Genomic DNA, 16,323 nt, shown 5'->3' with positions numbered 1-16,323 from the left:
TTGGGAGCCTGAGTCACGAGAATCTCTTGAACCTGGGAGGCAGAGGTTGCAGTGACTGAGATTGTGCCACTGCACTCCAGCCTGGGCAACAGAGCAAGACTCCATCTCAAAAAAAAAAAAAAAAAAAAATTATAGACACAAGCCACTGTGCTTAGTTAGTTCTGTATTCCTATAAAAAGAAAATATTATGGATAGTGTGGAAGCCCCACATGCACTCCTTCTCCATCTCATTTTCCTTCTCTTAATTTGGTGTTTATCAATCCCATGCACTTTTTGGACTTTTACTGCATGAATATAAGAGCAACATATACTATTTGGGGTTTTTTTGTTTTGTTTTTTGGGGGTTTTTTGTTTTGTTTTTTTGAGATGGAGTCTCACTCTGTCGCCAGGCTGGAGTGCAGTAGTGAGATCTCAGCTCACTGCAATCTCCACCTCCCAGGTTCAAGCAGTTCTCCTGCCTCAGCCTCCCGAGTAGCGGAGGTCACAGGTGTGCACCACCACACCCAGCTAATTTTTGTATTTTTAATAGAGACAAGGTTTCACCATGTTGGCCAGGATGGTCTCTATCTCCTGACGTCATGATCCGCCCACCTCAGCCTCCCAAAGTGCTGGGATTACAGGTGTGAGCCGCGGCGCCAGGTGGCTTGTTTTTAATCTACGCAAATGCTTTTGCAACTTGCTTTCTGTCTTTCATCATCTCTATTAATACACAAAGTTCATTCTAATTGTTTGTAATATTTAGTAATATGAATATACAACTTTTTTATCTGTTCTCATTGATAAACATTTAATTTGTTTTCACTTATTGTGCAAGGCTTTATTAAACATCCTTATTTCTGTCTCCTTGTGTACATGGCGGGGAGTTTCTCCAAGCTATGGACCTTACAGACACATTTCTGGAACTTAAGATATTCACATTTTCAACCTTACTTGAAATTGCAGAATTGTTCTTTATCATGCTTGTACCATTTAACACTCCTGCCAACAGTTTATGAAAGTTCCCCTTGTTCCACATCCTCACTCACACTCAGTATTATCAGACTTAAATTTTGCCATCAGGATGTGGTTTTAATTTGCATTTCTCCTCATAAGGAGTGGCATTAATCATCTTTTCTTAATTATATTGACCATTAAATAGCTTATTCATATCCTTTGCCCATTTTTCTATCAGGTTATTGGTCCTTTTCTTACCTATAGGAACTCTGTAAAGTTTGAATACTAACCTTTTATCCATTATTGTGTTGCAAATATCTTCTAATTAGTGACTTGTCTTCTCTTTTTATATGGTAGCTCTATGTTATTCAAAAGTTTTTTATTTTAAAATTACTGTTTTTCTCCATTATGATTCACAACTCTTCCATATACATTTTAGAATCAACTTACCAAGTTCCACAAAATTCCAATCAGAATTTGATTGGAATTGCATTGATTTTATCAGTTGGTACACAGTACAGTAATTGATATCGTTGCATATTGAGTTAGAATTTGATTGACATTGCATTGGATTTATTGATGTGGAGAGAATTTATATCATTTAGATACTGAGTCTTCCTATTCATGACTTTGGCATGGCATAGTTCTTTGTTTATTTAGGTTTTCAAATTTTTTTTTGATAAAGATCTTACATATCCTTTTTTTGTGGACTTTTTCCTCGGGATCTTAACATTTTTTCTGTAACTATAGTTTTAGTATACAAATACGCAGTATAAAAACTGCGTATTTTTTATAATAAAATATAAAAAATCTCAAACACATACCAAAAAAACAGAATAGTATAATTTCTCCTTACCTAGTTTAAACAGTTATCAACATTCTGTCATTTTAAAATCATCTATAGTAGTGTTTTTCAACCATTTTTTCATTATTGTCCCTTCAAGGAGCCTTTTAGATGTTTTTTTCTGATCACCCTTCCCATGAAATTTTAATACCAAAGATACACTGTAAATCTCTTTATGAACTGTATACATATATATGCTTTATCTGTAAGAAGAGTTTCTTTCACCCCCTAAGAATGAATTTTGTCTCTTTTGAGACTAACATCACATCCATTAAGATGACATAAACCATGCTACTCCCACTCCCCACCTAGTTCAACTATTAGTATATATATAGTGCTTCTTTTAGATAGAATTTACTCATTGAAATAAACAAGTCTTAATTATACATACATACATCTATACAACCCACACCTCCTTCAACAAATAGAACATTTCCATCTTCCCAGAAAGCAATGATATATTTTTGATTATACAGTCAAATTATTTGTTGCTGTTATAAAAGAACCTAATTACATTTTGAATGTTTTTTGTTTTTTTTTTTGAGACAGGGTCCCACTCTTTCACCCAGCCTCTGGGGTGCAGTGGTGTGATCACAACTCACTGTAGCCTTGACCTCTCCAGGCTCAGGTGATCCTCTCACCTCAGCCTCCCGATCTAGCTGGGACTACAGGCAAATACCACCACCATGCCTGGATAATTTTTGTATTTTTTGTAGAGACAGGTTTCGTCATGTTGCCCAGGCTGGTCTTGAACTCCTGAGTTCAAGTAGTCTGCCTGCCTTGGCCTCCCAAAGTGCTGGGATTACAGTCATGAGCCACCGTGCCCTGCCCCTTGAATGTTTATCTTGAATCTAGCAAACTTACTGAACTCTTACTGATTCTAAAAATTTTGTAGCTGGGCATGATGGCTCACGCCTGTAATCCCAGCACTTTGGCAGGCCGAGGTGGGTGGATCACGAGGTCAGGAGATCGAGACCATCCTGGCCAACACGGTGAAACCCTGTCTCTACTAAAAATACAAAAAAATTAGCCAGCCTTGGTGGCTGGTGCCTATAGTCCCAGCTACTCGGGAGGCTGAGGCAGGAGAATGGCACGAACCCGGTGGGGCAGAGCTTGCAGTGAGCGGAGATCATGCCACTGCACTCCAGCCTGGGTGACACAGTGAGACTCCGTCTCAAAAAAAAAATAGAAATAAAAAATAAAAATTTTGTGGATGTACTTTGTATTTCCTATTTAAATAATCATATCATCTGTGAATTTAAAAAGCTTTCTGGCTGGGCTTAGTGGCTCACGCCTATAATCTCAGCAGTTTGGGAGGCCAAGGCAGGCAGATCACCTGAGGTCAGGAGTTCGAGATCAGCCTGGCCAGCACAGCGAAACCCCGTCTCTACTAAAAGTACAAAAATCGCCCAGGCGTGGCGGTGGGCCCCTGTAATCCCTGCTACTCAGGAGGCTGAGGCAGGAGAATCACTTGAACCTGGGAGGTGGAGGTTGCAGTGAGCCATGGTCGTGCCACTGCACTCCAGCCTGGGCAACAAGAGCGAGACTCCATCTCAAATAAAAATAAAATAAAATAAACCTTTCCAGTTATTTTTTAATAGTTCATATATGTATACCTACATTTATATTTATAGACATGTAATTATATATACATACACAGATACATATAAACGTGTGTGTATCTATATGTATATGTTGATGGTTTTTTTTTTTAAGCGTGAAGTTGCATTGAAGCAGTGCCTGCAGATATTCTTATATTGTTCATAAGGAAATCTTTCTAATGTTTCACAATATTATGTTTGTTGTGGGATATCAGTTGTACCCTTTAATAATTTAAAGACACTTCCATCTGTTGTCTTACTAAGCATTTTTATTAAAGTGGTTGAATTTTATCAAGTACTTATTCTACATCTCTTGAGATAATCAAAATATACTAAGAGACAATCAAGAGATTATCTTAATTAAATTTTCTCCTTTATCAATATGATGAATTAAATGAATACAGTTTGTAAAATTTAAAGCATCCTTGTATTGTGGGGTAAACTTAGTCATGACATATATTTTTCAAATGCCTGACTGGATTGAGTTTGCTTTTTTTAACATTTGTTTAGACCTTTTGTGTCTTTTCCTAACAAATATTGGCCTGTGGTTTTTTTTCCTGCTGTCCATGAGCCTTGGTGTGTTAGTTTCCCAAGGGTGCAGTAACAAATTACCATTAATATGCTTACAACAACACGGATTCTTTCATAACTATGGATACTAGAGATGTGAAATCAAAGGGTGAACAGGGCCCTGGTCCCTCCTAAGGCTCTAGGGAAGAATCCTTCCTTGCCTCTTCCTAACCTTTGTTGGTTGCTGGTGGTCTCTGGCATTCCTTGGCAAGTAGGTGCATCACTCCAGTTTCTCCCTCCTTCTTCACATGGCCCTCTTCCCTCTGTGTGTCTGTGTCCAAATTTCCCTCTTCCTATAAATTGGGCTGGGTACGGTGGCTCATGCCTGTAATCCCAGCACTCTGGGAGGCCGAGACAGGTGGATCACCTGAGGTCAGGAGTTTGAGACCAGCCTGGTCAACATGGCCAAACCCTGTCTCTACTAAAAATACAAAAATTAGCTGGGTGTGGTGGCAGGTGCCTGTAATTTCAGCTACTCGGGAGGCTGAGGCAGGAGAATTTCTTGAACCTGGGAGATAGAGGTTGCAGTCATGCGACTGCACCCCAGCCTGGGTGACAGCAAGATTCTGTCTCAAAAAGATAAAAATAAAATAAAATAAAAGACATCATTCACTGGCTTTAGGGCCCACCCTAATCTATTATGACCTCATCTTAACTTGATTATATCTACAAAGACTCTATTTTTAAAAAGGTCACATTCTGAGGTTTCTAGTGGACATAAAATTGGGGTAAGAGGAATGCTATTTAACCCAGTACACTTTGTGTCAAGATTTTACTAGCCTTGTAAGTCTTTGGCATCAAGAAATTACGCAAAGATTCATAAATTCCAATGTTAAATCATAAACAACTCTTGGAGATATTATAAAAACCCAGAGTACTACACTGTTTTTTTTTTTTAATTCTATCTTGAGAAACATACAGTGAATATGAATAATTCAACTATTTAACTTAGTTTTATGACCTTAAAACCTAACCCAGCACCTTTTACTATCTTATTCAGGTTTCACAACAAATACTTTTATTAATGCTTACTCAGGTTATAGAAGGTTAATATCAAACAGAATAAAGTAAATCCCCTGAGGCAAGTAAACATTCTCTGCCTGTTCTTTCACTGTAGAATGATGAATGCTCAGCCATCTGCATGTGCTTTATTCTTTGTTACTTCCTTTAGTCTAATTCAGTGGTTCTTTATGTGCATAACAATTCGTATATGGCCTTAGATCTATAAAAGTATGTATTGTACTTTGTAAAAAAAAAACTTTAATTGATTTTCCAGATAAGGTTAGCTGTGTATGAGTGTTGGTTTCCCCTTTTTGCACACTTTAGAACTGTACTCTATGTGAGATGTAACTTTCGTGTGAGTATAAAAGAAAACTTACATACATACCTTTATTCCGGGGCTTTAAACTATCATTCATTCAGTGTTGTGGATAGGTTTTTCTGAAATCTTCAATTATGTAAAGATTTTCCACAGTGGAACTGTGAAGCCATTAACATTATCATGCCTGGCCGGGCGCGATGGCTCAAGCCTGTAATCCCAGCACTTTGGGAGGCTGAGATGGGTAGATCACGAGGTCAGGAGATCGAGACCATCCTGGCCAACACGGTGAAACCCCGTCTCTACTAAAAAATACAAAAAACTAGCCGGGCGAGGTGGTGGGCGCCTGTAGTCCCAGCTACTCGGGAGGCTGAGGCAGGAGAATGGCGTAAACCCGGGAGGCGGAGCTTGCAGTGAGCTGAGATCCGGCCACTGCACTCCAGCCTGGGCGACAGAGCGAGACTCCGTCTCAAAAAAAAAAAAAAAAAAAAAAACCATTATCATGCCTATAAGTGAAGAAAACTGTAGAAGGTGAAGCTATGTTAACAGTGAAGTAGTCTTGGTTCAGTGTACTAGATTACTACACAAATATTAAAAGATTTTTATAGGCCGGGCGCAGTGGCTCATGCCTGTAATCCTAGCACTTTGGGAGGCTGAGGTGCATGGAACATAAAGTCAGGAGATAGAGACTATCCTGGCTAACACGGTGAAACCTGTGTCTGCTAAAAAAAATACAAAAAATTAGCCGGGAGTGGTGGCGGGCGCCTGTAGTCCAAGCTACTTGCGAGGCTGAGACAGGAGAATGGCGTGAACTCGGGAGGCGGAGCTTGCGGTGAGCCGAGATCGCGCCACTGCACTCCAGCCTAGGCAACAGAGTGAGACTCCGTCTCAAAGAAAGAAAAAAAAAAAAGATTTTTATAAATAAAAGAACTTCGAGAGTAATAGATTTAGTATCTTTCATTAAGTGTTAAACTATATTTTTTCCTTTATTTTTAGATTTTATTCATCACATTAATGACACAGACACTATACTGAGTACCAATAATAGCAACCCTGGTAAGTAGTTTGGGATGTTGTTTGTTTCTTTACTCTCCACCTTGCTCCAAAAAGGATTTAAGGTAGAACATGTGACCTTATTTTAGGTAAATGATTAGTACAAAATTATTATGTTTACTGAGCGGCTACTAAATTGTTGGTGGTTAGTGTGTTTTTCAAAAAAGAACCTCCAAAAAGGCTGTGTTAATGTAACCAGGCAATAGGTTGTATTAATGTGAGCTAGGCAACATTTAGTTCATATTATACAACTCACAATTTTATCTACAGTATCCATATTTGCCTGTGAATAATCAATATTTTCAAGAACCTATATCACTATTAATTATGTCACATGTCTAGAAGCGTAGTTCTCAGTTAACTTAGTTTTAGAGATCTGTTGTTTTAGTTATTAATATATAGGCTATACAAATTTGTAACCTGTAAAAGAATTCATTTTCTAGTAATAAACAGAGGTTAGTAACTAAATATGGAAAAACAAATTGAAGCTTCGGCTCCAAAAGAAATTAATTTCTTAGAAATTTTTCTTTATTTTTAAAAAATAAACCATTGTGGCCAATGGGTTTAATCCAATATGACAGTTACAGGGAAAGTGAATATAAACGTTAACATAACTTTGGTAACAGTTATGCTGTTAAACTTGAACATCACCTAAAGCTTTATGTATTTAGATTTCAGGGATACTAAACTGATGTCATATTGATGGAGATGCACATTGATCACTAAGAGGATAATTCATTAAACACATTTATTAAACCTACTATGTGTCAGGAACTATTGTAGGCTCTGGGGATATAATAATGAACAGACAAAAGTCCCTCCTCTCATGAAGTTTACATTCCAGTGTTTGCTACTCATTATCTTACTTTTCCCCCTAATTAAACCTGTCTTTTGTTAATGCTAGAAAATGAGTGAGCAAAGTACTAGCTTTTATTCCTGTGGACACACACACATATACCTTTGAATTATTATACTAAAATCTCTTGTGCCCTATCCCTTACCTCAGAATTTTCAAAGAACCAAATAACGTCCTTGTATTTAAAAAGAAAATTATTTTACTGTACCTATTCTAATATTAATTGATGAAACTAATTTACTAATATCTAAAGTTAATAGTACTTCTCCAGTAGGGAGTCAGTTCATCATTAAGGTAATAAATATTAATATCACAGTCACATTGATGATTTAGAGAACACCATCAGCAAAGTCAGTTTACTTTATATAGTGATATCTTATATCCAGCACTTCTTGATTTCTCTGCTAATGTTTATTTTGAACAGTGTAGTAAATAGTGAGAGTATGAAACAATCCATTTCAGTTAATGTAAAAAATTTTAGCTACTGGGCATAGTGGCTCATGCTTTTAATTTTAACACTTTGAGAGGCCGAGGCAGGAGGATTGCTTGAGCCCAGGACTTTGACATCAGCCTGGGCAACATAGCAAGACACTGTCTCTACAAAAAAAAAAAAAATTAATTAGCTGGCCATAGTGGCATGTGCCTGCATTCCGAGCTACTCGGGAGGCTGAGGCAGGAGGATCACTTGAGCCTGAGGGGTTGAGGCTACAGTGAGCCATAGTTACGCCACTGCCCTCCAGCCTGAGTGACAGAGTGAGACCCCGTCTCAAAAAAATAAATAAATAAATTACAGCTAACATTTATTGAATGCCTATGTGCAGGCATTACATTAAATGTTTTACGGCAACCCTAAGTGGTAGATACTGTCAACTCCATTTTCCAGGTGAAGAGACCAGGGAACATAGTAGTTAATTTCATCCAAGGACGCCTAAATATTAAGTGGCAGAGTTGGGAATTCATTATTCAGTCAGTTAACTTCCATCCACAGCCTGTGCTCTTTTTTTTTTTTTTTTAAGATGAGATCTCTCTCTGTTGCCTAGGTTGGCCTATAGTGGCATGATCATAGCTCACTGCAACCTGGTACTCCTGGGTTTCAGCAATCCTCCCACCTCCACCGCCCGAGTAACTGGAACTACAGTTACACATCCCATCCAGCAAAATTTTGTTATTCTTGTAGAGACAGGGTTGCCATGTTTTCTAGGCTAGTCTCAAACTCCTGGCCTCAAGTGATCCTCCTGCCTCAGCCTCCCAAAGTGCTAGGATTAGAGGAATGAGCCACTGCGCCATAGTCTGTGCTTTTAACCACTATAATTAGCACAAGAAAATTTCTGTCCAGAGCATAGAAGAAAAAAAGCACACTAAAATGTTGACTAAGAAGGAGAAAGAAAATTAAATGTTTGGCTTTGTGGCATGCCAAATAATGGATAGACAATAAAATTAAAAATAGAACTGACAATGAATATTCTTTCTCTTTGACAAATGATGAGTATAAGGGTTACTTAAGATGAATATTTTCTATCTGCATTAAGAGTTCTTTACGAAGAACTGATTATTAGCAAAAACTCTATTGTGACATTAGAAACACAATGAGAATGGCTGGTATTCTGTCTGATAACAGAAGAAATTGCCACTTGTAGATCAGTATGTAAGAAACATACATTTAGGCCAGGCACAGTGGCTCAGGCCTATAATCCCAGCACTTTGGGAGGCCGAGGCGGGCAGACCACGAGGTCAAGAGTTGGAGACCAGCTTGGCCAGCATGGTGAAACCCTGTCTCTACTAAAAATACAAAAATTAGCCCGGCATGGTGGCATGCGCCTGTAATCCCAGCTCCTCAAGAGGTAGGAGAATCACTTGACCCCAGGAGGTGGAGGTTGCAGTGAGCCGAGATTGCACCACTGCACTCCAGCCTGAGTGACACAGCGAGACTCTATCTCAAAAAAAAAAAAACATACATACATTTTACTGATTTCCCAGCCGTCTGGATATCATCTGGACTCTTAGGCTTCTATCAAATGTGATCAACTTCCAGAATCATTTTGGATTGTTGAGATTCAAGATTCTTGCATTTTTATCAGTGATTATACCATGGCAGCTGTTTCAATGATGTTTGCTTTTTATTCCAAACCCATAGATTTTTGTTTGCTGTTAAAAGAAACCTGCTCTTTGACCTTTGTATGGGTTATTAGTGTAATAAACAGTCACCCTAAATGATATTTTTTATATTATTGTGTAAATAAGACCAAACACCATCCAGCCCAGTATTTTCTCTCTGGCAGTGGAACCAAGGGATATTTGGTGGGATATTTTTATAGTTTCTAGTAGAGTTTAAAGATAATATCTCAGGGCTGGGCACGGTAGCTCACGCCTGTAATGCCAGCACTTTGGGAAGCCAAAGTGGGTGGATCACCTGAGGTCAGGAGTTCGAGACCAGCCTGAGCAACGTGGCGAAATGCCCTCTCTACGAAAAATACAAAAATTAGCTGGGCATGGTGATGTGTGCCTGTAGTTACAGCTACTTGAGAGGCTGAGACAAGAGAATCGCTTGAATCCAGGAGGCGGAGGTTGCAGTGAGCCAACATCACGCCACTGTACTCCAGCCTGGGCGACAGAGCGAGACTCTGTCTCAAAAAATAAATAAATAAAAATAAAGATAATATCTCAGAAATTTTAAAGATTCCCTCACTTTTACTTATTTTTAGGTGAAGGAGTACTAATATTCTTAAAATTAACCCTCTATTTTTTCCAGAAAGGAGACATTTAGGCTCCTGGAAAAAGTTGAGGTTGGTAGAGCAAGTATCTGTCTCTAGAGGCAGTCATTTTCTGTTTTTTTGCTTTTTCGTTTTTTGTTTTTTGGGTTTTTTTTTTTTGGTCATCTTCTCTAATCTGGTACTTTCCTATTGCAGTGATTTGTCCAAGTGCCGGGAGTGGAGGCCATCCTGACAACAGCTCTATGATTTTCTATGCCAATGACACAGGAGCCCAACAGTTTGAAAAGTGGTGGGATAAGTCCAGGACAGTGCCCTTTTATCTTGTAGGGCTCCTCCTTCCACTGCTCAATTTCAAATCTCCTTCATTTTTTTCAAAATTTAATATCCTAGGTAAGTAGTACCGATGAATTATGGAGACTTTGTGTAATAGAATACATGGTGGAGTCTAGGGAAATATGGTCTGATTGGGGAGTTACCTTCCAAGCCTGTTCATCTGTGTTTAATTTGTTCATTCGTTTTTGTTTTGTTTTTTTCTTTTTCTTTTTCTTTTTTTTTTTTTTTTTGAGATGGAGTTTCGCTCTTATTGCCCAGGGTGGAGTGCAATGGCCCAGTCTCAGCTCACTGCAACCTCTGCCTCCAGGGTTCAAGCAATTCTTGTGCCTCAGCCTCCCAAGTAGGTGGGATTACAGGTGTGTGCCACCACACCCAGCTAATTTTGTATTTTTAGTAGAGGTGGGGTTTCATCATGTTCTCCAGGCTGGTCTTGAACCCCTGACCTTAGGTGATTGACCTGCCTCGGCCTCCCAAAGTGCTGGGATTACAGGTGTGAGCTACCGTGCCTGGCAAGTTGTTCATTCTTATGATAACCTGATTTTTTCTATTTTTTTATGGAGTTTGGCATGGAGAAAAGTGTAGATGACCAGTTTTGGTTTGGTTGTAGTTTTTTTTTTTTTTTTTGGGACACGAATTATTTGGTTTCTCATTCTAAACTTACTGAACAATTCTTCCTCATTTCCTCTGAGGATACAACTAGATGAAATAGATGAAAATTTCAGGAGGAGAGATCCAAATTGGATCTTATAGGAATTCTCAATTCTAACGGTTGGAAACAGAACTTACTAAGGAAGGTTATAGAATGTTTTTTCCTACAGTCTCTAAGAGTATTATGCAGGATTGTCACCTGACTTTGAACCTGGGAAATCATTCTCTATGTCAGGCTTCTTAGGTTTATTCTGCTTTTGCTCTCTTCCTCAGTGCTTTTTTTTTTTCTTAGAACACTATTGCCTTCTTTAAGGAATAGACCTCTTTCTGTGAGCCCTGCTTTTCAAAAACCACTAAACGAATGTTTTTACTCCACTTAAAATGGCAAAAGCGGCCAGATGCGGTGGCTCACACCTGTAATCCCAACACTTTGGGAGGTCAGGGCAGGTGGATCACAAGGTCAGGAGTTCAAGACCAGCTTGGCCAAGATGGTGAAACCCCGTCTCTATTAAAAATACAAAAATTAGTCGGGCGTGGTGGCAGGCGCCTGTAATCCCAGCTACTTGGAAGGCTAAGGCAGAGAATTGCTTGAACCCAGGAGGTGGAGGTTGCAGTGAGCTGAGATCACACCACTGTACTCCAGCCTGGGTGACAAAACGAGACTGTGTCTCAAAAAAAAAAAAAAAAAAAAAAGATGGCAAAAGGAACCTCCCAGTGAAAGTTCAGATCTGGCTAACTAAAGACAAGGATATCATTCATAAGGAATTGATAACTCCACATAAACCATACAATTTCACCTCCTCCCTGTGGATGTGATCTTTGGCAGGCAATCTAGAGCATAAAATAAATAGATAGGCCAGGTGCGGTGGCTCACACCTGTAATCCTAGCACTTTGGGAAGCTGAGGCAGGCGGATAACCTGAGGTCAGGAGTTCGAGATCAACCTGACCAACATGGAGAAACCTTGTCTCTACTAAAAATACAAACTTAGCCAGGCGTGGTGGCGCATGTCTGTAATCCCAGCTACTCGGGAGGCTGAGGCAGGAGAATTGCTTAAACCCAGGAGGCGGAGGTTGCAGTGAGCCGAGATCATGCCATTAGGCAACAAGAGTGAAAACTCTGTCTCAATAAGTAAATAAATAAATAATCCATCATATCAAGGAACAAGGCAGTGGCTTCTAGGTTTCCAGAAGACCAAAGGAAAAGTTAAAATTATTTCTCTTTGCCTGTCTGCCTCAGGTACAGAATTCACTGTAAGCTGCCATAGACACACAGAAGATGGAGAGTTGTGGTTATATAAGCTCTGGCGTCTTGTTTTCATCCTTTATGAATCAGCTAATCTCCAAACCCACAGTACTGCTTATATCACTCATTTGTGGTTTCCTGATTTGCTTGCCAACTTTTCTATGAAACAGATCTTTTAAAATAATATAAACTTATAGAAGGATTTGCTCAACTGGGCACAACAATCACCAGACTTCCAACCAGGTTGATTGTTGATTCTCCAGCTCCTTAAGGATATTCTGCTTTTGTTCTTTTCGTTGGTAGTTTCCCTTTCTCTTAAAACCATAGCTTCATTAGAGGAATTAGCATCTAAGGCCTTCCTGAGTTTTCTGACTCTACTCCATAATGACTAGACTTAATTTCTTAAAAGGAATAATCTTCTGCCTTCTACACTACTAAAAAATTCTGAATGCCCATTTTACCCTGTATATAATACCTGAGAATGGAGTCTGGAATCTCCGTCTAGCAAGCAGTGCTACCCAGTCAAAACCTCATCTAGATACTAGATCAAGATTGTTCATGTATTTTGGCTTCTCACCTTTCTCAAATATGCTTTTGATCCACGTTCACTGCTTTTTTTTCTTTACCTTCTTACCATCTCACATTAAATACTGTGACAGACTGTCTCTAACACTTCCAATTCAAAGAATAAAAGTTAGTTTTATCCTGTGTAATCCTACAATTTTATAGTGGACTCTCTGCTTGTATCTTCTGCTTAAACTCAACTCATAAGTAAATGAAGCAGTTTTGCATTCAGCAATGTATGAGCTACCTTCATCTGATTCTTCTTTTCTTATTCTTTTTTTTTTTTTTCCTTTGAGATGGAGTCTCGCTCTGTCGCCCAGGCTGGAGTGCAGTGGTGCAATCTTGGCTCACTGCAACCTCTGCTTCTCGAGTTCAAGTGATTCTCCTGTCTCAGCCTTCCGAGTAGTTGGGATTATAGGCATGTGCCATCACACCTGGCTAACTTTTGTATTTTTAGTAGAGATGAAGTTTCGCCATGTTGGCCAGGCTGGTCTCGAACTCCTGACCTCAGGTGATCTGCCCACCTCGGCCTCCCAAAGTGCTGGGATTACGGATGTGAGCCACCACACCCAACCCGTCTGGTTCTTGTTAGGCCTACTACATAGAGTTTTTTTGTTCTTTTTCTGGTAACTCCCTCAGCTTGTTTCTAGTCTTTAGATCCCAGCTGGGTGTTAGTGGAGATAATCAATGCAGGTAACAGTTTCCCACACTTTGCTGAGACTATGAAAACAATGCTTGATTTTAAAATAATCTGTAAAACACACAAAGATAATAAATGGTTTCTGAATTTTTTCCTCACAGGCACAGTATCTGTCCTTTATTTGATTTTCCTTGTCACCTTTAAGGCTGTTCGCTTGGGATTTCATTTGGAATTTCATTGGTTTATACCAACAGAATTTTTTGTACCAGGTGAGCTGTTTTGGCAAAATAATAAATTACAATAATGTGATCTTAAGTTAACCATTGTTATGCTATTCTAAAACAAGTAATGATCTTTTTTATGCTGGGCATTTTTATAAATGCTATTAATTTAAAAATAGTACTACAATTGAGATTATTTTGAGTTTCCTGCAGTTAGTGGTAACCAGGGCCCTTTGTCATTTCTACTTGTTAGTTGAAGTTCATTTAAGTTATAGTGCACTAATACTTGCACTTTCTGTGTTTTTCATCCAGCCTTTCTGATGGGTATATAATGTGGTATTACATTGTGGTTTTGTGTTTTTTAATTAAAAATTTTTATTGACATAAAATAGTTGTACATATTTAGGGGGATACATAGGATATTTTAATACCTCTATGCAGTGTGTAGTGTTCAAATCAGGGTAATTGGGATATCCATCACCTCAAACATTTATCTTTTTGTTGGGAACATACAATGTGGTTTTAATTTGCATTTCTGTAATGATCAGTGGAGTTAGCAACTTTTCATATGTTTGTTGGCCATTTGGATTTCATCTTTTCTGAAGTGTTTCTTCTATCTTTCTATTTAACTGTCTGTTTTTTTATATTGATTTATAGGATTTATTTATACATTCCAAATATGAATCCTTTCTCAGATATGTGTAATGCAATTATCTTCTTCCTGCTTACATCCTTTCTTGATATGCCTTTTCAAAGGAATAAAGTAAGCAGCAGAAGTTTGGAGCTTCTTTAAAACCATTTTGTGAAGGAGTCTATTATTTAATGTATTATGTAATAATCATGGCATAAATGTGTTCTTTAAAAAAGTGTATTTTCCACACAAAAACTTGTACATGCATGTTTATAGCAGCATTATTCATAATAGCCAAAAGTGGAAACGGCCCAGTGTCTATCACTAATGAATGGATAAATAAAATGTAGTATATCTTTCTTTTTTCTTTTGAGACAGAGTCTCACTCTGTTGCCCAAGCTTGAGTGTAGTGGCGCAATCTCAACTCACTGCAACTTCCCCCTCCCGGTTCAAGTGATTCTCCTGCCTCAGCCTCCTGAGTAGCTGGGATTACAGGCGTGCACCACCATGCCCAGCTAATTTTGTATTTTTAGTAGAGGCAGGGTTTCACCATGTTGGCCAGGCTGACCTCAGGTGATCTGCCTGCCTCAGCCTCCCAAAGTGCTGGGATTACAGTCGTGAGCCACTGCGCCTGGCTAAAATGTGGTATATCTGTACAATGGGATATTATTTGGCAATAGAAAAGGAATGAAGTGCTGTGGTTATGGTTGTACAACTCTGTGAATATACTGTTCAATTAAAAACTAGTTGTGCACTTTAAGTGGGTGAAACATGAATTTTATTTCAATAGTGCTGTTAAAAAGAGTCTCAGGTTTTCAAGAAATTTTCTCAAAAAGATAGCTTTTGGTAGTTAATGGGAAAAAGCTGACTATTTACCCACTGTAATATGACAAGTTAGAAACCTAACAGTGGTCTTACTTGCCTTAATTAGAAAAGATAGAAAAGGATGAAATAACAAATTGCTTTACAGGGTATCTTAACTAAGTAATAGAATTGATTACTCTGAGAGACAGGAAATTCAGCTAAATTAAAAAGAATGTGTTGAAAACTAATCTTATTTTATTTCGATTTATTTATTTTATTTTAGAGCTAGTGCTTGATTCTTGTTTTCTCTTCTTTTTCTAAAATAATATAGCAGAATCAGTGGATTTTTTATACATTTCTACTTTTTACACTAAGGAATCCCCTGAGATGGGTTTGCCTAGACCAGCAGTATTTTCAATTAAATCATGGTTTTATTCTACATAAAATCAATTTTTTTCCTTCTATTAGCAGTCCTCAATACAGAAATTGGCAGTGCTTTTGCAGTGTTCTTTTATTCTCACTTTAAAGTAGCTTTGTGTGGCCGGGCGCGGTGGCTCAAGCCTGTAATCCCAGCACTTTGGGAGGCCGAGGCGGGCGGATCACAAGGTCAGGAGATCGAGACCACAGTGAAACCCCGTCTCTACTAAAAATACAAAAAATTAGCCGGGCGCGGTGGCGGGCGCCTGTAGTCCTAGCTACTCAGGAGGCTGAGGCAGGAGAATGGCGTGAACCCAGGAGGCGGAGCTTGCAGTGAGCCGAGATTGCGCCACTGCACTCCAGCCTGGGCAACAGCGTGAGACTCCGTCTCAAAAAAAATAAATAAATAAAATAAAATAAAATAAAATAAAATAAAGTAGCTTTGTGTTTATTGCAGAACATTTAGAGATTATAGGTAAGTGGTTAATTTAAAATAAATTGCATAACTTGATGTAACCACTATTTATATTTTTGTGGATACTCCCCCCCTCCCCCAGTCTTTTTTCTTTGCATGCACACATCTATACACACACATATATTTTAGAAGTAAAAGTAGGCTGGGCACAGTGGCTCATGCCTGTAATCCCAGCACTTTGGGAGGTTGTGGTGGGAGTTTTACTTGAGCCCAGGAGTTCAAGACCAGCCTGGACAACATGGCGAGACCCTGTCTCTACAAAAAAAAAAAAAAAAAAAAATTCTTTTAAACTTAGCTGGCTGTGGTGGCATGCACCTATAATCCTAGCTGCCAGGGAAGCTGAGACAGGAAGATCACTTGAGCCCAGAAAGTTGGGGCTGTCGTCAGCCGTGTTTGTGCCACTGCATTCCAGCCTGGGTAACAGAGTGAGAACCTATCTCAAAAAGAATAAAACAATAAA

At 38.8% G+C, this 16,323-nt stretch overlaps 1 protein-coding gene across 5 annotated transcripts in view; it reads left to right on the top strand.

The window, feature by feature from the left end:
* SLC38A9 (solute carrier family 38 member 9) overlaps positions 1-16,323 on the top strand; it is an 87,861-nt gene that overhangs the window by 48,194 nt on the left and 23,344 nt on the right. For all 5 annotated transcript variants that reach the window (XR_001445296.3, XR_001445295.3, XM_078004081.1 and 2 more), the window contains 3 exon segments: positions 6,263-6,322; positions 10,082-10,276; positions 13,477-13,584. Coding sequence is in view for 3 of the 5 variants with exons in the window: in XM_078004081.1 (XP_077860207.1) it covers positions 6,263-6,322; positions 10,082-10,276; positions 13,477-13,584 (363 nt within the window). In the remaining 2 variants the exon portion in view is untranslated.

This window comes from Macaca mulatta, chromosome 6 (genome assembly GCF_049350105.2).
Source record: "Macaca mulatta isolate MMU2019108-1 chromosome 6, T2T-MMU8v2.0, whole genome shotgun sequence".
NCBI lineage: Eukaryota > Metazoa > Chordata > Mammalia > Primates > Cercopithecidae > Macaca > Macaca mulatta.
This window is presented reverse-complemented; position numbering and strand designations above follow the sequence as displayed.